Source organism: Canis lupus, chromosome 30, assembly GCF_011100685.1.
Source record: "Canis lupus familiaris isolate Mischka breed German Shepherd chromosome 30, alternate assembly UU_Cfam_GSD_1.0, whole genome shotgun sequence".
Lineage (NCBI taxonomy): Eukaryota > Metazoa > Chordata > Mammalia > Carnivora > Canidae > Canis > Canis lupus.
Window position 1 is genome coordinate 30,440,037 of NC_049251.1, and position 20,691 is coordinate 30,460,727.

Below are 20,691 nucleotides of genomic sequence, written 5' to 3' on the forward strand. Positions count from 1 at the left end.
AATGGGTAAAGGCTAAATGGGGGTTCATTGTGCTATTCTTTCTACTTCTGTGTACATTTGAAAATATCCACAATAAAAGCTTTTTAAAATATCAAAGGTGCACATGAAATAATATTATAATGCATCCATTCTTCACACCATATCCTAGGTTAAATTTCAAATGGATTAAATATCTAAATCAGGGATCAAATCTACTTGGGTATGGCCACAAGCTAAGAACGGTTTTTACATTTTAAAGTGTTGTTAGAAAAAGAAAACGATAAAAAAGAATTATGTGATGAAGAGGTGTGTGGCCCACAAAACCTAAAATATGATAGGTTTTACAGAGAAAAATGCCTAATTCCTAATACCTCCAACTCCAGAAGCAATAGGGGAAGCACTAATAAATTTGATGACCTAAAATTAAAAACTGTGTGGCAAAAAACAAAACAAAACAAAAAAAACAACTCCACAAAAACTTGACAAAATTGGAAAAAGTATCTCGCAATTATGTAAGAGACAAAGAATTAATTCCCTGATATAAAAAAAAAACCTAATAAAACTTAAAAAAAAAAAGGATCAACAAGTGAAATGTAGGCAAAGGACAGTCCATAGAAAAAGAAATACAAATAGTCCTTAAACATATAAACAGTTGCTCAATTTATAAGGGAAACATAAATGAAAACTAAACTGAAATACAGTCTTTACTGATCAGGTGGCAAAAGTCCCAAACTTTGCCAAAATATTTTGTTGACATGGCTGTGGGGAAATAGGTATTCTTATACACTGCCAGTGGGAATGCTAACCAGTATACCCCTGAGGAAGACAACCTGGCAATATTGCTTCAAGGAAGAATTTGTATCTTTCAAAGATACCCTGGCAAAAACATAATACATATATGCATCATAGCATTATTTATAATAGTCAAAGACTGGACACTTAATGTCCACCAATAGGGAAGTGATTAAAATAAACTCTGATATATTCACAGATGATTAACTATGCAACTGTACAACCGAGTAAGGCACAATGTGATGTGATGATAAGTAAGGCACAATGTGATGTGATGATAAGTAAGGCACAATGTGATGTGATGATACGGAATGATCTTTAGGATATATTGTTAAGTGAAAAATACAAGTGGGAAAGTATGTTACTTTCTGAATAAGAAAACAGGAGGTGGTAAAAACACTCACTCCCATATCCCCATATTTTAAAAGAAACAACAATGGAAGGATAAACCAAAATGAATAAAAATGGTTACCTCTAGGCACAGGAAGAAAACAGGATGAAGGAGTGGGGATGGGAGGTAGACTTTTCTAAAAGTACCTTAGTTCTTTTTGTTTTGACTTTGGAGCCATGCAAATCTTTTACAAAATTAAAACAAAGGAAAAAAAAGTAAAGGTATCACATACAATATGCAGTATCATCAAACTGGACAAACCTTCTAAGGAGGCAGAACTTTCCAGGCTTGTTCTGCTGAAATCAATTCCCTTATTCCCTGAAGCAGCACAGCTCTCTTGGGAGGAAGTGGCTCCTTCCAATTCATGGCAAACATCTTCATCTGTTAAAGAGGTAGATTCAGAATCCTGGGCTCCCACTGAAGAAAGACTGGTACGATCAGAACTTTGATCCTAAGGACATAATTACACGCTTAATTTCCTTCATATTTAAAGTTAATTATTTAAAATGTCACTCCTAAGGCAGAGGAAATGCCTAATCACTCAAATGATCAATCAACATTACAACATCTACAGAAAGAAAATAACCAATTTCATAAAGGCTACTAATTTGGCAAATATGGGTCAGAAATCACTCAGATGGTGTTTTTAGTTAGATCAAAGTAGAGATACCTGTTGGTAAGGTACCGTTGCTAGTCTGAAGCTTCATTTACTGATCATTTTCCTCCCTGCGAATCCCAGCCCAGGATGATACCATTAGAATTGCATTTTAAGCTTCTATAAGTACATGCATGTTTACATTTTATTATTTTCCATAACAATCTAAGTTTCAAAGACATGTATTTCCAGTTTCCATTTTTGAGAACACCAAAGTCTAAGTTAAATGTGTCTCTGGTTATACCAACAATACATTAAGAAAATCTGGTCAATATGAATTGTTGTATGACAAAAAAAAAATTAAGTATCTATAATTCTACTGCCCAGATAATACAACTTATTTTTTTTTTCTAGTCATGTGTGTGGGTTGTTACTTCTAGGATTATTTGAATATTTGTATTGGCTTTTCAGCTATATCTAACTGCATTTTTTAAAGTGGATACTCCAGGAATTATAATATGCACACCCAGTCATTTACAGGCTACTTAAAGTTAGTATTGCACCACTTGGTATACAATAACATAATTGTAATGAATGTTAGCAGAGTGAATCCCATTATCACTGTAAATCATGTACATATATCAAATATTCCATAAGATAACGTTGCAATTTTCATTTTGGGAAATTCTAAGTCTTTTAAGGAATTTAAGAGGTAAAAAAGTAGTCTTTTATATTAACTATTTACCATGTGTTTTGTTCTTCCTTCATTCCTGCAGATCCAGTTTTCTTTGTGGTATTATTTTTGTCAGCCTGAAGAACTTCCTTTAGCATATCTTATACAGCATGACTGGCCAGGAATTCTTTTATCTGAAAATGTTTATATTTTACCTTTCCCCCTGAAGAATATTTTCATTGGATATTGAATTCTGGGTTGACAGGTCTTTTATAACACTTGCAAGGTGTTGTTCTAGTGTATTCTTTCCTTCATGGTTGGGGTAAAAATACATGGTCATTCAAATCCTTATTCCTCTGTAGGTAATGTGTCATTTTTCTTTAATGGTTTTCAAGATGTTTTTAATTTTTCCCCTCGCAGCTATTTTATTAACAGATGGATATCTTTGTCGCTTAGCAGTTTGCTTATGTGTGTGTAGATGTGGTTTTCCATGACTTTATCCTGTCTATAGTTTACTGAGCCTCCTGTATCTGTAAATCTAAATACTTCACCAAATTTGGGGAGTTATTTGTTTATTACTTATTTCTCCATTATTTTTTTTCAGATGTCTTTTCTATCATAATGTTTTCCTCTAATACTTCTGGAACTCCAATTATATGTTATTCCTTTTGATATTGTCCCACAAGTCTCTGAGGCTTCATCTTTATAAAAAGTCTTTTCTCTCTCTGTTCTTCTAACTGGATAATTTCTATTACTCAAACTTCAAGTTCATGGATTCTTCCCTCTCTCGTCTCCATTCTGCTACTGAACTCATCCAGTGAGTTTATTTCGGAGTATATTTTTTAGAGATAAAATGTTTTTTTTTTTTTTTTTTAAATAGTTTCTATTTCTGGCTGACAATTCCTTCCTTCTCATTTATTTCAAATGTGTTTTTCTTTAACCTCAGAGAATCTAGTTATAATGGCTGCTTCAGACTTTCCGTTGGGATAATTCCAACATCTGGGTCATCTCTGGGTTCTCTTTCCCTTGAGAACTGGGCCACATTTTCCTGATTCCTTATGTATCAAATAATTTTGGATTTTATTTTGAATACTGAATATTATTGCTGTGTGGTCTAGGTGCTGTTATAATTTCTTGGAGGACACTAATGTTTTTGCTACAGTAGGCAGTCGACAAAGTTATGTTCAGATGGTAATTTGTGTTTCAATTTTTGTAGGCAGTGACTTCTTAGTTTAGTTCTGTAAGCCTTGTCTCTGCTAGTTCACCTTTACCCCATGTGATGTGTAGCTCAAGAGCTAGGCTGACACTCGTGTAGTCCATTCACTGAATCTGGGAATCCCCTTCCTTTGGATTCCCTTCAAACTCTCCAGCTCACAGATGCCCCCCTGTCCAGGAACAAGGGGGTTTCTCTTGAGGTTTCAGTTGCCTGGGCTGCCACACCACACTGTGACTAGGACCTGCTCTTGGGGCAAATACTCATGAGAAAAGAAAATGGGGAATTCACTTCTGTCTGGGTCCTTCTCCACAATCTGCCTACTTCTTCAGAATCCTTAGTTGTTTTTTGTGTTTTGTCTGGAGTTTTTAGTTATAATCAGTGGGAGGGATGGGCTTCAGTGGCTTTATGTTTCCACAGTGGAGCTAGGACTCTCTGATTTTTATTTATTATAGAGATTTATTTATTTATTTGGGGGGAGCTCTCACGAGCACACACATGTGCGCACACACACATGCCATGCACACTCACACATGCAGTCTTAAAACAGACTCCCTGCTGAGCGCAGAACCTGACCTCACAACTCTGAAATCATGACCTGAGCTGAAATCATGAGTCAGAGACATTCAACCAACTGAACCACCCAGGTGCCCCCTCACCCTGATTTTTAAAGATATCTGCAGGATGTAGGAAAATAGAGTGGCAATTATTGTCTTTCAGGGCTCTAAAGGTATCTTTTCAGGGTCTCCTGACATCAAAGTTTCTGTTCAGAAGAAAGTTCAGTTTCTTACTGTTGTTCTATTTGAAGGTAAGATAGCTCTTTTCTCTGGCTCCTTTTAAGAGGAAACTCTTTGTATTCTATTTCCATCTATTTTAACATTAGATGCATAAGTATGGTTTTCTTTGCATTTAATCTGCTTGACATTTGTAGATCTTCTAAATATGTGAGTTGCCATCTTTATTCTCTTTGGGAAAATTTTTGGCAATTCACTTTTTTAAATGTTCCTTCTATCTCATTCTCTCTTCTTCTGGAACTCAATTACATCAATGTTAGATATTTTCACTAAATCCCACATTCATTTTTTTTATTTTCCATTTGTTTTCCAATCTGCTTCTGAGTGGATATTTTCAACTGAGTTTCTATCTAGTTTATAAACTATCTTTTTCTGTGTTTTGTCTGCTGTTAAATCCAACTACTTCATTCTTAATTTCCTATCTTTTTTAGTCCTAGAATTTATACTTGATTTTTTTAATAGATAATTATCTGGGGAAATTTTCTACCTTTGCTGTTTTTCTTCACCTTTGACTTTCTTGAACATAGTAAAATTATTTCAAAGTCTCTTGCTAATTTAAATACTTGGATCACCTGAAATTTTCTTTTGTTAGTTACGGTCTTGTCTCTTGGTACAGCTATTTTTAATTAAATAATATAAAAAATTATATATAAAAAATTATAAGGACTCCAGATGATATTCCATGCCTCCAGAGAGGACACACTCTTTCTTATGTTAGATAAAGGCTGATCATCTTCATCTAATCACAGGCTGAGCTGAGTCAAGCCTAGGATGCAGTTTGGTCAGGTTCGGTCCAACTCTGGTTTGCCAATGCTCCTAAGGCATAGCTCTGCAGGACTTCTAACAAAGGGCTTGGTGTGTTTACCAAAGTTCTACCAGCTTCCACCCACACCCACCTCCCACTCAGAACTTATGAACTCTTTGCAACTCTATTCCCAACACCATGAAACTGCTGAAAACTTGTCAGAGACTTTCCGCTTACATTTTTAGCCTCCTATCTCATGCAGTATCAGTATTTGGAAAAGGCTCTTAAGGGGTAAAAAACTGGAGTATCTGAGGACCCTCAAGTCTCCAATTTTGTCTTTCCAGATGCACAAGATTCCAAAAGCTCTGTGGCCCCCTTACCTCTCCTCAGTCCTCTAAGGCCAAACCTGGATTTGCAAACCCTTGCTCTGTACTCAGAATCAACAAATGGCCTCAGGGGAAAAGCAGCTGTAGAACTTCTAGTTCATCTCTGCAATTCTCTGCTAGCATCTTGCCCTTCGACTTCTTAGTTGTTTGAGCAATTCTCTGATTACTTTAAACAGATACTTTATATTACATTTAGCTTTTTTGCTCTTAGGAGATATGTATATAGATATATCACAAGTCACTCCATCCTAACTAGAGGAAAAATCCAGTCAGCTGGTAATTTTTTGAAGGCATGCTAGATATTTCCTGAAAAAAATGTGCATTTTGAAGGAAATAAGCTCGAAAAGCATTTTCATATAACATTAACTTTTACTCCAGCTATAAATCATGTTCTTTCAAAACTGAACTGTAAACATAACCTTAGTTAGTGAATTTTCTTTCCTTTTCAAGTTATTATTCAAGTTCAAATTCTGATACTTAGAAACCTCACGCATTCCAAGAGTCCTTTTTGGGAAAGTTGTGTTTAAGGAGCATGATAAAAATGCCAGGAAGTTGCCAGGAAAGAACTTTTAGTGGTGGAAGAGAGTAAAGGGGAAAGTAGAAAACATGAACAGAACTTACCTTAGATGATGTGGTATACATGGTGAATCTTGAATACCATTTGCTGGCTTTCTCGGCAACTCCTTTCCCAGCAGTGAACATACTGTTCCTTAGAACATCTAGTTTAGGTACTAGCAGTGTATCTAAATTAAATGAAGGTGATGAATGGGTTAATGCGTCTTGAGATTCTTCCCTAAATGGGCAAGTAGGTGAGAAGGCTGGAGAAGACCAGAGTCTATCCCGAGGTCTCTCCTCAGTTTTTGTATAACTTTTAGATTTGGTAAGTCTCACTGGCCTCGGAGAATGAGGAGGCAGGCTAGATCTCCTGCATGCCTTGACAAATGTTGGACTTTTCTTACTGGTTGATTTGTCATCACATGCCCGTTGTAAATCGATGCTTGGTGTGCGGCTTGTCAAAGGACTGCTCATGTTATTCATATACATCACAATCTCTTCGGCTAAGTCACGCCTGGCGGATGGTGTTGAAACGCTTTTGCTATCTTCATCATCCTCCTCCTCTTCCTCTTTTTGCTGCTGTTCAGTCTCAGCAACCAAAAGAGAGAGGGGATCAAATCCTGTGGCAACATCCGTTTTTTCAGAAGGTTTTACCGAGAAGCTGCTGCTCATACGCTGAATCCTTCTGGGATTTTGTGAAGCAATGTATCCCACTTTTGATCCATCTGTCTCACTGTCTAAGTCTTCCAAATCAAAAATAACAGGAGAATCCACTTTATCTGCCAAACAATTAGAACCATCGAAAGGTGTATCATCGTCGCTAGATTCCTTTTCTAGACTGTCTCTTTTTGATCTTAAAGGGGGTTTTCCAATATCAAGACTAGTTGGTCTTGTGCTTTTTGATATAACGTTTGAAAGAATTTTTGCATCAGCTCCTAGTTTTTCAACCATGTCTCCAGGGTTTGCTTCCTGGTTGATTCTATTAAGCATAAGTCCCATCAGCACTCCTCCACTAAGATTGCGGTTTCTGCTTCCCCAGGAGAGTCGCTGTTGCAAATTAGGTTCATTGTCACTTTTATGTCTTTTCCTGAAGCATCTACTTTGACTATTTCCTGTTTCATTTGTACCCTCAAAAGATGATAGTAAGAGCAGCTTAGATGTGCTTTCTGAAAAACAAAGAAAGTGTTTTTAGCTATGAAAGATGTAATGTGCAGTTATAAGATGTCTTAAATTATTTAAAATACTAGTAATGAAAATGATAATATCAAGTGCTCACTGAGCACCTACTATTTAACAGATACTATAGCTAGGCACTTTACTTACATTATCTACTGTAATCATGCCAACAAACTTATGGATTGAGAAGAAACTGACACTAAGAGAGATGAATTATCTAGCCCAAAGTTACCCAGTCCTTAAGTGATGGAAGTGGGATTCAAATCCAGACATGACTAACTATAAAGGATATGCTTTGAGACATAGCATGTACTGCTTTTTAAAACTTTTAAGTTAAGATTAATATTTACCTTTTTTGAAGTGGGAGATACAGGCTTTCAGCTACAGAATAAATAAGTCATGGGAATAAAAGGCATAGCATAGGGAACATGGTCAGTCATATTATTATAGCATTGTATGTTGACAGAGGGTAGCTATACCTGTGGTGAGTGCAGCATACAGATAGAAAAGTTGAACCACTATGCTGTACATGGAAACTAATGTAACAGTGTACTCAAAATTTTTTTAAATGCACCTTTTTATATTTAATAAAAAATTTATAATTCCACTAAATTGATTAAACAATGGTTGTACAATTGTGAACTAGATAACCTTGAGATCCTGAATCTTCTGCCTAGAAAAATATAAAACAAAACCAAAAACACTAAACCAAACCAAATAAAAGGCAGTTATGCTAGCTTTACCCATATATAAAACTTACTTTAAAAAACTCTAAATCTAGGATGTCTACGTGGCTCAGTGGTTGAGCATTTGCCTTTGACTCAGGTGGTGATTCTGGGGACCTGGGATTAGTCCCGTATCAGGTGCCCTGCAGGGAGCCTGCTTCTCCCTCTGCCTATGTCTCTGCCTCCCTCTGTCTCTCATGAATAAATAAAATTAAAACAAACAAAATCAAACTCTAAATCCTATGACTATAGATGTGGCTAAGTAATTTTACCTTTATTTCACATATGGGTTTACAAGTTTATACCAGTTAAATGTGAATGGCTATTTTCTACTCAGAAACTTTTCACTGCTTTTTGCCAAATTATTTAGGTACCAATGCTGAAAGCAGAAAGCTAGATTTCTGATCACTTTAATTGTCCTTATGTGGGAGTCTTATTTTTTTATAATATTTTATTTGTTAATCTGAGAGAGAGCACAAGTGGGGAGGCAGGGAGAAGGGTAGGCAGAACCCCTACTGAGCAGGGAACCCCATGTGGGGCTCAATCCCAGGACTCTGAGATCATGACCTGAGCTGAAGGTAGACAACCAACTGAGCCACCCAAGGACCCCTTTGTGGGACTCTTCTAAAGTGTTAGTCTAGATATGGTATTGTCGACTATTCTTTTTTATATTTATATCCAACAGAACTAGAGTGCAATTACTAAAAATGTGCCATTTTCCTGCCATGTGATGCATTTAAGTAACAGGATAGGAGACAAAAGGGAATACTGGAGACCATAAAAGCCTACAAACTAATAATGTAATAAGTATATACCATTAACAAGGAAAACAGCACAGCAGAAAGGTAAAGTTTATTTTTTTCTTTATTACCTTATGAATAAGGACATAAAAACCCCAAAATATGCTTTCTTTTAATATTCTGGGAAACCTTCTGCTTGACAGATTTATTTATTTATTTATTTATAATTTTTATTTATTTATGATAGTCACACAGAGAGAGAGAGAGGCAGAGACATAGGCAGAGGGAGAAGCAAGCTCCATGCACCTGGAGCCCGATGTGGGATTCGATCCCGGGTCTCCAGGATCGTGCCCCGGGCCAAAGGCAGGTGCCAAACCGCTGCGCCACCCAGGGATCCCTGCTTCACAGATTTAGTATCATCAAAGACTTGGAGGAATCTCATAACCCTAAGACAGTACTCTAGGATTACATTTAAATAGGTGTGTGTGTGAGGAGGTCCTCTTGCAAAGTCAAAACCATGTTATGCCTTAAGACAAAGCTGGTTATCAAACTATACCAGAGGTTGGCAAACTATGTTTCTGAGCCCAATCCGGCCTATGGACTGTTTTTGTACAGGCTCAAATGGTTTTTACATTTACAATCGCATACCCACAAAGAACAGGTGACAGAACTTGTCTGTGGTCTGCAAGGCCTAAAATACTATCTGGCTATTATTTGCAGTTAAGTTAGCCTAAACCTAGGTTCCTATGCATGCTAATTCCACCAGACAACGTGGGATGCTGCATTCCTTTAACACAGAGCCACAAACTGTTTAAATTCCTTGGGTCAGGAGGTTCTATGACATAATTCTGATCAGTAATATTAAAGTGGTAGTTTTTGAGGGTTTCTGGACAAATTTTGCTTTCCAGATAAAAGGGGATGGATGTGGATGGTAGTCCCCTTTCCCATTTTTTCTCCCTTGCACAGATAGATGATGCATGAAGTTGCCAGTGGCTCTATTATAAATATAGTTGGGTCCAGAGAACTGATGGCAAGGCCCTTGAACTAACATCTTGAGCAATTGTTTACCTTTGAATTTCTTATTTGAGGAAAAAATCTTGACATGTTTAAGTGACTGTTAATCATATTTTCTGAATCTTACAGCTGAGAGAATTCCTAGCTGAGATACTAATGCTTTTTCAGATTTAGAGCATTCTATAATTCCTTCTTACCACATAGCCTTTCACAGATTGCTTCCTTCTGCCTGGAGTGCTCTCTCTCAATTCCTCCTTTGCAACCCCTGTCCTTACTTGCTTTCAATTCAGACTTCAGATATAAACTCAAGAACCATATTCTCCAAGGAAGTATTCCCTGACTGTGGTCAACTTCCCCTCAAACCCAGGACACATTTTTCTATTATATGTTCTTGCAGAAACTTACAGCCCTTCTTCACAGTATTTAATCTTTGAGCATTTTTACATTAACTTGATTATTTGATTAATGTTTTCCTATCTCTCCTACCTGCTTTCTCCATAAAGGTAGGGACTATGATTTTGTTTTTTTTTGTTTTGTTATTCCTTATCATATCCCCAAGAAACACCTGATATCCAGTTACATATAGCAGGAGCTCAAGAAATAACTACTGAATGAACACTGTCTGCTGGGAAGCAACTGCCACCAAAAGACCAACTCAGAATATGACACAGTATAATATATTATAATACGATATACTATAGTTAAATATGGTAGCTGAAGATAAAAAGTTAAAACAAACCAAAACCAGAATTAGGCTTAGAAAAATATCTGTTTTATTTCAGCATGTTCTATTTCAGAGTAAATTTTCTTGTGATTCAACTCTCAGTGATTCAATATACATTTATAAAAGTGTTAAATTTTCAACATAATCATGAATAACTATAGGGTAATGATTTTATTTCAATATTCAATCAAACACAAACATCTTTGGTTAAACCACTCCAATATCTTTTGGAAGCTATCAGATATATAGTTAGCTAGCCAGCTATATGTATAACTACATGCACATATACACATATGAGTATACAGTGATATAAAATATCTGTATATTATACTGCGAAACATAAACCTGAAAAATGCTTTGAATCCTAGCATGTACTAGTATATAAGAAAAAAGTTATTGGAAAATAAGTATTCCTAGAAATCCCATATACAGTCTTGGGCAGTTAGTGATAAACCCATAACAGATGGGAATGTTTTCAAGCCCCAAATCATAAAGGTAAATTAATAACTGTAATTCATACTTAGGAAACATATCATAGGCTTTTAAAACCCAATTGGTTAAGCATAAAAGGGTAACCAAAACCAGATGATGAGTCAGATGCTGATCACTATGACAAAATGTCAGGATCAAAGGATGGTTTACGATCATATTAAAACAGAGAGATCATATAAGTAGATCTTCAGAAAAAGGCAAGCATGAATAGACAATAATGAAAGAACAATAAGGCAAAGGCTACCAAAGGCAAGTTATTACGGGTTATAATTAGACAATGAGTAGGTTGCACGGCAATTCCATGATCCCCAGAAAAATTTTAATATTTAAGGTGTAACAATGATCCAAGAAGAAATGCAAAGATAACTACAGTTTAACTTTTTTTTTTTTTTTTTTTTTTGAGAGCTAGAGCAGGGGAAGTTTTTCGATTGAGAGCCAGACAGTAAACATTTTACTCTTTGTAGGCCACACAGTCTTTGTGGCAACTAGTTAGCCCTGCTGATAGACTGCAAAAGCAGCCAGACAGAATGTAAATGAATGAGTGTAGTTGTACTCCAATAAATCTTTGTGAATACTGAAGTTTGTCTTTCATTGTAATTTTCATGTGTCACAAAATACTATTCCTCTTCTAATTTTTTCCAATCATTTAAAAATGTAAAAACCATTCTTGGCTCGTGGGCCTGTACAAGCACAGGCTGCAGGCCCATTGTGGCCCATGGGCCATAGTTTGCCTACCTCTGAGCTGGAGGCCTATCTAATTATGCTGCAGAATAACAAATATCATTGTAGCAAGGCCATTTATAAACAGCCTTGACAGCGCAATCCTTCAAGATTTGTTTAGATTACACATGATATAGAATTGAGCCAATACCAACATAAAATATTATATAGGCAGGCTAGTAACACTAAAAACTTTGAATGTTATGTCTATTTAACCCCCCCCAAAATGATTTGATGAAAAATTTGTGAGATCAAGTATTATCTCAAATCCTAAACTGACTTTTCCATTAACTAGTTGATAACTTACATGATCTGCCAACAGCCAGATTATGGCTTGGTTTTCTCATTAAAATAGTGCTAATACCCCTCATGAATATAAGCATTGCTGTATTAATAAACATAAAATATATAAAAAGCACTTTAAAAAAAAGATTTTATTTTAGAGAAAGCACAACAGGGGGAGGGGCAGTGGGAAAGGGAGATAGAGAATCTCAAGCAGACTCTCCACTGAGTGAGGAGCCTGTTGCACCCTGAAATTATGACTTGAGCTGAAATCAAAAGCCAGATGCCCACTGAGCCTCCCAGGTGCCCCAACTGAGCCTCCCAGGTGCCCCAAAAAACAGTATGAAAAGAAAAAATATTAGGTGCTACTATCTAAACTATCTTGAGGACTGTCCTTTTACCTCTGAAAAAACAGGAACAATAATGAAGATTAAAGAACTATATGCTTCATTTAAAAATTAAGGGTGTAAGATACCCTCAGATGGATTATCTCACCTGCTCCCATTTGCCCCTTCCAGGAAGTCCCAATAGTCCAAACTCAAGAGACAGTATGTGGCTTGTAGGTTTGTCTTTATCCTTTGTTATAACAAAAGCTTGAATAGAGTATATCATAAAATATAGAATTCAAGCTACTAAGCTATACAATGAGAGGCTACACAAATATACAAAAAAATAATTCTGGAAAATAAAGACTTTAAAAATTCACTAGAAATACAGATACAAGATATTCTGCACATAAAAGAGGTTTATTATTCAACTCACCTGTGCTTTCTCCTGATATTTTATCAGCACCATTGTTATTTGTACCACTGAGGCGAACTATACTGGAAGAACTTTGATAATTGAGTTTAGGAAGACAGTCAGCACTTCCTTTTGTACTCTCACTCTCTGACACTGTAAAGATTAAAACAAAATTGTTAAAATAAAAGCTATATAGAAGCTATTTAGCTTTTATTTTTTTAGCTATTATAGAAGGCATAAAGAGAAGTAGCTTTTAGTTCTAAATATTTCTATCTGATAATAGGTAATAAGAAAATACCAAACACCTCTATATCTATTTGTTGATCATGAGTAAATGATTCCACTTATTTGAGGCCTCAAGGTGTGTTATCAAATTACTAAGTACTGGTCATGCGTGAGGTCCATACCTACATTTTATATTTCTTCTTTGGTTGTGAAACACTGCTTTTGACGGAGGTAGGCAAGGTGGAGTGTAGGAGATAAGTCACAGACCATTAATAAAAGCATTCAATAAAAATACTGTTAAATCTTAGAAAAAAGCCACTGTTTGAAGAAATATATATATTTCTACTATAAGAGTAGTAATTGATTGGAGAGTGTTGTGCCACTTAGGTTATACACTTTATACAGAAAGTACTGGAGTGTTGGAACATTAGGTGGTGAAGAGGGCCTATAATGGGAGGAAAGAGAAGTTACAATGGGAAAGTAGAAAATAAAATTAGTACTTTTATACTTAAAGCCACTGGTATTTTCTGTTAACAGAAATTCAGGGGATCCCTGGGTGGCACAGAGGTTTAGCGCCTGCCTTTGGCCCAGGGCGCGATCCTGGAGACCCCGGATCGAGTCCCACGTCAGGCTCCCAGTGCATGGAGCCTGCTTCTCCCTCTGCCTGTGTCTCTGCCTCTTTCTCTCTCTCTCTGTGACTATCATAAATAAATAAAAAAAATTAAAAAAAATAAAAATAAAGAAATTCAGTGGAGCACCTGGGTGGTGCAGTCCATTGGGCTTGGGCTCTTGTTTTTGGCTTAGGTCGTGATCTCAAGGGTTGTGAGATTAAGCCGTCCCTCCGGGCTCCATGCTTAGAATGGAATATGGTTAAGACTCTCACTCTGCCCTGCCCTTCCCCTTCATGCTCTCTCTAAAATAAATACATTTTTGAAAAAGAAATAGAAGTTCACAAATTTATACAATATCAACTTAAATAATACCTACGGGAACTAGAATCACTTCCTTTCTTATCTTTTTCTTCTTGAATTTCCTCAGTAGATATATCCCCTCTTCTAACTTCATCCTTAGATAATGAATTATATCCAAGATCAGACTGGCCACCTAGGAAAAAAAGAAAAAAAGAGAAAAAACCTCCTATGCTGTTTATCATAAACTTCTTTTTTTTTTTATATCATAAACTTCTTTATTGAGAATAACTGAAATTAGGAGCAACATATTAGTGTCCAGGTTTACTTATGAGAAACTTTCTGGATAATGTCCAACTGAAAGTATTATTTTGTTAGCCCTCCTTGACCATCTCTATTAATGCAAGAAAGAGATGATCTCAAAATAGTTTTTTTTTTTTTGGCTCCGTACTGTAGTCAAAAGTGACTACGTATATTCGCACTATTGTCTGGGCTCCTAAAGGTACATACAAACCAGACATTCTTTAAGCCTATGACCTTTCTAGGTGAAAGTCAGAGTTCCAACTAAGCAAAGCAGAAGAAAAATTTGCATGGAATTCATAACAGAATATTCACACATAGATCGCTGGAGCCAAATGTCTAAATGATTCTACCAAAGAAAATGGGTCTATTTAAATTTATTGGTAGGTAAACACTATTTCTGAAAATTCAATTGGATAATTATTAAATTGCTCTTGAGTACAAATACATGGGAATGAGAAAAAAATTAGTGTTACTGCCAAGAAAGGCAAACGCACTGATAGAAGAAAACTTCTAATACACTGTTCTGTTCAAGAGGCCTTCTATAATTTTCTGCAAATTATTTTCACTAGGTTAGCATCAAAAGATAAGATTTTAAATCCTAGTTCTTTGTCCTAAGAGACATGATTTTAAGCAAATCACCTAATCTTCTAGCTTCAAATTCAAGTCTCCAGATTTATAACACACAAAGCAGTTATGATTTTATGAGGGAGACTATATATGGAATGGTATTACAAAGAATTATGTAAAGAAACTGTATTAAGTATCACTAGATATTTACTTTAACATCTGTTATAATTTTAAGTTTGTATTTTTTCTCATCAGACTTTTTTTCAGCTCTATTTCTATAGAAAATATAAATTTAAAAATAGGAAGATAATCTTGATGAAATTCATCCTTTTATTAGATTCTGCACTGCTTTATAATAGACTTTCAAAAGATCATAGTTAAAAACAAAAGATAAAACAAAGATAAAAAAAAAAACAAAACAAAAAACAAAAGATAGAAGGGTGCCTGGTTGGCTCAGTTGGAAGAGTGTGTGACTCTTGATCTTGGGGTTGTTTGAGCCCCACATGGGGTATAGAGATTACTTAAATAAAAATGAGACTTAAAAAACCCTGATTTCTCCATTTTTAAGAGAGAATGCTTGAGGATGACTAGTATAACTCAGATTAAATTCACATTGCATGATCAAAAAAATAAAATGAGCCAAGGAAGAACTATGAAAATTACATTTCAACACAATTTGCTTATACTTAACTTTTAAAAGTGGGCAAAAGAGGAGACAAACCAAAATAATTTCACCATATGCAGACACAAAAGCCTTCATATTTCATTATTAATGCTTGGATTTTTAAATTTACTATTATTATTTTAAAAGATTTTATTTATTTATATGATAGAGAGAGAGAGCACACACACAAGCACGGGGAGCAGCAGGCAGAGGGAGAAACAGACTGTCTACTGAGCAAGGTGCTGGATGCAGGGCTTGATTCCGCGATCCCTGCAGGATCATGACCTGAGCTGAAGGCAGACACCCAACCAACTGAGCAACCCAGGCACCCTCCTGGATTTTTAAATTAAACATTTCTATTTGTTAAGAGGTGGCTCTTATATTCTGTTCAAAATTCATGGGATTCCAGGGTGGCTTAGTCAGATAAGTGTCTGCCTTCAGCTCAGGTCATGATCTCAGGGTCCTGGGGTTGAGCCCTGTGGCAGGCTCCCTGCTCAAGCGAGGAGTCTGCTTCTCTCTTTCCCTCTAAACACTACCCCCCAGTTGGGGGCATGCTCTCTCTCTCAAACATAATTTTTTTAAAAAGTCATGTATCTTTTTTTAATGTGCTAATGAAAAGGACAGAATTATTCAATAAATTTAAGTGTGACAGTTTTAATTCATGGAGAAAGCTTAGGTACATATCTGATAATTTAATGAAATTAATAGCATCTTCAGTGCTAGAATGCTACAAGTCTTATATGTATTTACAAGTTTTTTTATTATACCTTTTAATTTTAATATAGCTTAAGACTCACAAGAAGTTGCAAAAATAATACAGTACAGAGAGTTCCTATGCACTGTTCACCCAGCTGCCCTCAATGATACTATCAGACATGAAACATAATACACTTTTAAAACCAGGAAGGTGATGTTGATATGTATGATCAGGACTTTAAGTTTCTTCTTTAAAAAAACTTTAATTACATTTTCATAATTACAAAGAAGAATTTATCATAAGAAAGTGACATGATACAAAGATCTGTGTGCTATCCAGAGTTAATTGGATTACCATGGACTAAATACCTGAAAAAACTCTCTTAGATTTTTATTTCTATCCAAATAAAGAATGAATAAAATAGCATATACTTATTAAACACATTATCAAACCAAGTGCCTAACGTATAAAATTAAAATGTGACAGTGAACTTAAATACATCATCGAAAATTAAAATCTAAAAAAAACAGGCTAGCAAATCTTGTTTTTAAAATGTACTATAATAAATGTATACATAAGCACACACAAACCTGTACTAGATCTATCATCAGTAGCATATACTTTGATTAAACCCGTATTAAAAGGTGCCTGCTCCACAGTGTGTGTCCCATGACCACTATCCATGCTGCCATGACTAACAGCATCCAGGTCACTGCCATCTGCTTAAGAACACAATTTGACAGTATTTTACTACTCAGAGAGATACCAAAAAATACACATTAATTTCTTGCTCAAGCTAGTAATCCGCTACCACTGAACATGAATGTGCCACATAATTAGCAAAATACAACTCTAATAACTATAACTATAGCGAATTATTAACAGATACTAAAATAAGATCACCAAAGGTTGATAATTTAACAGTTAAAGAAAAAAAGTGACTTAAGGTATTTTTTAAATGGGAAAATAATATTAGAATCTGCTTAATGGTAATAAAAACTAGGAATCATTAAATATTTTGAAACTATTTAAAATTTTAGAAGTTGAAATTATAACTAGTTGATTAATTTTTTTACAAAGTAAAACAAAAACATCCCTTTAGAACCTTTAATTACCTGAGAGAGTTGTTTGTGATAAGTGTGCCTGTTTCTTTAAAGCTCTTTTGAACTGTGCTACTCCTAAAACAACGTTTCTTACTTTTGTCCAAAGAAAATAGCCACTACGACTTCTTGAGGGCCAGGTGCTTTCCAAAACAGCCTATTCATTCAACAAAATAAAATAATTAGTAGAATAATATGTGTAAGTGAATGCACATTGGCTTTACAGTCAAGCTAAAGAATATCTAAATACATTGTATCACAACAAAACAGAACAAAAAAACTTACTTGATTTACAGAATATATTTTAATACTCTGAAATCAATGCCGAAGCCTGAATCAATGATTTCTGCTAATTAAATTAAGGTTATCTAATCATAGAAGTCTTTCTCCGGTAAATCCAAGTAATTACCTTATTATAATAACCATAAGTAATGGCATTGGGATCAATACCAGCTTTCTGCATTTCAAAAAGCACTCGAACTGCAAGCACGGGCTGATCGTACTGCCCACAGAGCTGCATGAGAATGCGGTAGCACACCTGAAACACAAAGTTCAGAAGGGTTCAGAAACAAAATATCTATGAACATAAATCTAGAATAAAAGAATGCATGTTTGAAAAGAATTGTTACTTCATCAGGTGGATCCATCTTTTTCGACTGCATTTTTTTGAGCACATCATATGCTGTCTTCAGTGCCCTGACTTTTGAATGACACACTTTCACATAAGCTGGCAGACAAATGAACCACAGTCCATAGCAGTGGCGCAGCAGACACCTAGACCACATCTGAGGAATGGAAGAGTACCTCTTGGCAATTTTATGGGCTGATTTAATTTCCTAGAAAAAAAATGCAAGGATTTCATTAATAAGGTTATACACTTAAGAATCCTTATTTAACTGAGAGCTGAACAAGTGCAAGTCATATGCTTTTAGAGTATTTCCCTAACAAAATCTGTCTATAATTAATACATATTCAAGCCTCTGCTTGAATTTGTATTACAAAATAAGCAAGATAAATTGCTAACATAAGAAAACTAGTTCATTTTTTGAAGTCATATTACTCTAAATTATTTTGGGGATGCTTTGAGGAGCAGAATAATCTAGTCATAAACATGGGGTATTAAAATATATTAAGGGAGTATGAGTGTCATATTTATTTTTGTTCTAATACTTGATTACACGAAGAATGCAAAATTGTCAAAGCACCTGTTTTGTTCTTCTGAACATGGGAGAAGGGCTACTAGGACTACTTGATTTTGAAGGCAATTTGTTCTTTCGTGTTTGTAGAAATCCTTCAGGTCTCTCAAATAAATTGTTTCTAAGAACTGGAAATCCATTATAGCTGTTTTTGAAAAGAAAAAAAAATCTCAAGCACACATAGATGATCATACTGGTCACAATCTAAAAAAATTCTGACCAATAACTTCTTAAGAGTCTAATTATCTTTCTCCATCAGAATATTATATATACTCAGTAAATATTCGTGCTAATGTTGTCTTTCTTGCTATCAGATTTAGAAATGTAATAGCCAAATACAAACTCAAGTATATTTTCAAGGTAGAAAAGTGAAATAGATTTAAATTTTGCCGAACTGGACATCAAACCCTAAAGTAAATCAAGCAAACTTTGTAAGTTAGTATTCATGTAAATACATAGTAAAAATATTGGATAATATGACAGCTGGTAAAGGGCCCCCAAATCAATATTCTTTCAGACAGGATAGCCATTAAGATCATTGCTTTAGGTTAAGATATTACTAGAGAACCATCTTCTTCAAAAGATACAAATAATATATTAGCACATTCCAGGACAAACTCTCATACTATCATGAATTGGTTTATCAGGTTAGCTAAGCAGGTTCAGGCCCTCATTTATGAGGAAGAAAATTGAAGAGGATGGAGAAGAAGAAAAGATTAGATTGAGTGGGCCCTATGAGGTAGTGGGCCTAATTGGGCTGCTAGAGCAGGATGTTTTGGGAATTTAAAAGGTAGCTGCAACTAGGGAGAAGACATGCTGAAAAGAACAGAAGGAGCCCCTGAGCATCAAACTGAGCCTACTTTATTAATCTTCTTAAAGACATACCAATAGTTTCAATTAACAGAAGAAAGCCAGCTACTGGGATGCCTGGGTGGCTCAGTTGGTTAAGTGACTGCTTCTTTCGGCTCAAGTCATGATCTCAGGGCCTAGGATGAAGCCCCACATTGACTCCCTGCTCAGTGTGGGGTCTGCTTCTCCCTCTCTCTCTGCCCTTTCCCTCTACTGATGCGTGCTCTCTCTCTCTCTAATAAGCAAATAAAATCCTTTTTCTTTTTTTTTTTTTTAAGATCTCATTTATTTATTCATGAGAGAGACAGAGAGAGGCAGAGACATAGGCAGAGGGAGAAGCAGGCTCCCTGTGGGGAGCCTGATGTGGGACTCGATCCCACAACCCCGGGATCATGATCCAAGCCAAAGGCAGATACTCAACCACTGAGCCACCCAGGTGCCTAAGCAAATAAAATCTTAAAAAAAAAAAAAAAAAAAAGAAATCCAGCTATAATAAAAGATGGTAAACTATATCTAGTATATATTACCATAGGGAAATTCAGCAGTGAAAAAATAAATATTAAATAATATTTTAAAAATAAATATTAAGTAGGAATAAAATAGGAATAAAATAGCAAAGAAGTTCAAGAAAATTATGTCCCTTAAAAATTTCATTGTGGGATCCCTGGGTGGCGCAGCGGTTTAGCGCCTGCCTTTGGCCCAGGGCGTGATCCTGGAGACCCGGGATCGAATCCCACGTCGGGCTCCCGGTGCATGGAGCCTGCTTCTCCCTCTGCCTGTGTCTCTGCCTCTCTCTCTCTCTCTCTGTGACTATCATAAATAAAGAAATAATTTAAAAAAAAAAAATTTCATTGTATGTATACGGTGTGCTAAGATCATTCTGAATGTCTTATGGAAACTTAATGCCCTATCGTTTCACACAGACAATGCAAGAATATGAGTTGCCTCTTACTAAGAGGACCCACTGTGCTCACTGAACACATTTAAGTTGTTTCCAATAATGGGATGATTACACCAAAATTATATTGTTAGTCTCAATTTAAAAAGTGACTTAAATTCTTTAAAAAATGGGAACTCTCTAAGCTAAGTAAATTGTTTTTATTAGAGGATTAAATCTAAAAGTAAAATTTAAATTTTAAAAAAGTTAAAAACCAAACCATATAAAGAAAAACAAAACTATTTTAGTGAAACATGCTCCTAAAAAAGTCTTAGAAGTATAATGTACAAAAGAGATCAAACAAATGAGATTTTGTTTAGAAAGAAAAACAAACGAGAAAGAGAGAAATTAGGAGAGAGATTTTGAACACCTTTGACAAAGGGCAGAATTTAAAAAATTGATCTGAGCAACATCATTTCAGTAGATGAAAAGTAAGAGCAGGAACCAAGGGGCCTATGAATTAATCAATATTCACAAACACCACCTATTACATCACTTTTTTTATCTG

At 35.5% G+C, this 20,691-nt stretch overlaps 1 protein-coding gene across 7 annotated transcripts in view; it reads right to left on the reverse strand.

The window, feature by feature from the left end:
* The window catches only part of DENND4A (DENN domain containing 4A), a 139,243-nt gene that overhangs the window by 17,618 nt on the left and 100,934 nt on the right, over positions 1-20,691 (reverse strand). For 3 of the 7 annotated variants that reach the window (XM_038580750.1, XM_038580749.1, XM_038580752.1), the window contains exons 16-24: positions 18,407-18,542; positions 17,831-18,037; positions 17,611-17,739; positions 17,217-17,358; positions 16,692-16,823; positions 13,950-14,066; positions 12,759-12,890; positions 6,190-7,289; positions 1,424-1,613 (exon numbers count right to left, since the gene is read on the reverse strand). In XM_038580750.1, coding sequence (XP_038436678.1) covers positions 1,424-1,613; positions 6,190-7,289; positions 12,759-12,890; positions 13,950-14,066; positions 16,692-16,823; positions 17,217-17,358; positions 17,611-17,739; positions 17,831-18,037; positions 18,407-18,542 — 2,285 coding nt within the window. The remainder of the gene's footprint in view (positions 1-1,423; positions 1,614-6,189; positions 7,290-12,758; positions 12,891-13,949; positions 14,067-16,691; positions 16,824-17,216; positions 17,359-17,610; positions 17,740-17,830; positions 18,038-18,406; positions 18,543-20,691) is intronic. The other 4 variants (XM_038580751.1, XM_038580753.1, XM_038580755.1 and 1 more) reach the window with 2 other exon arrangements.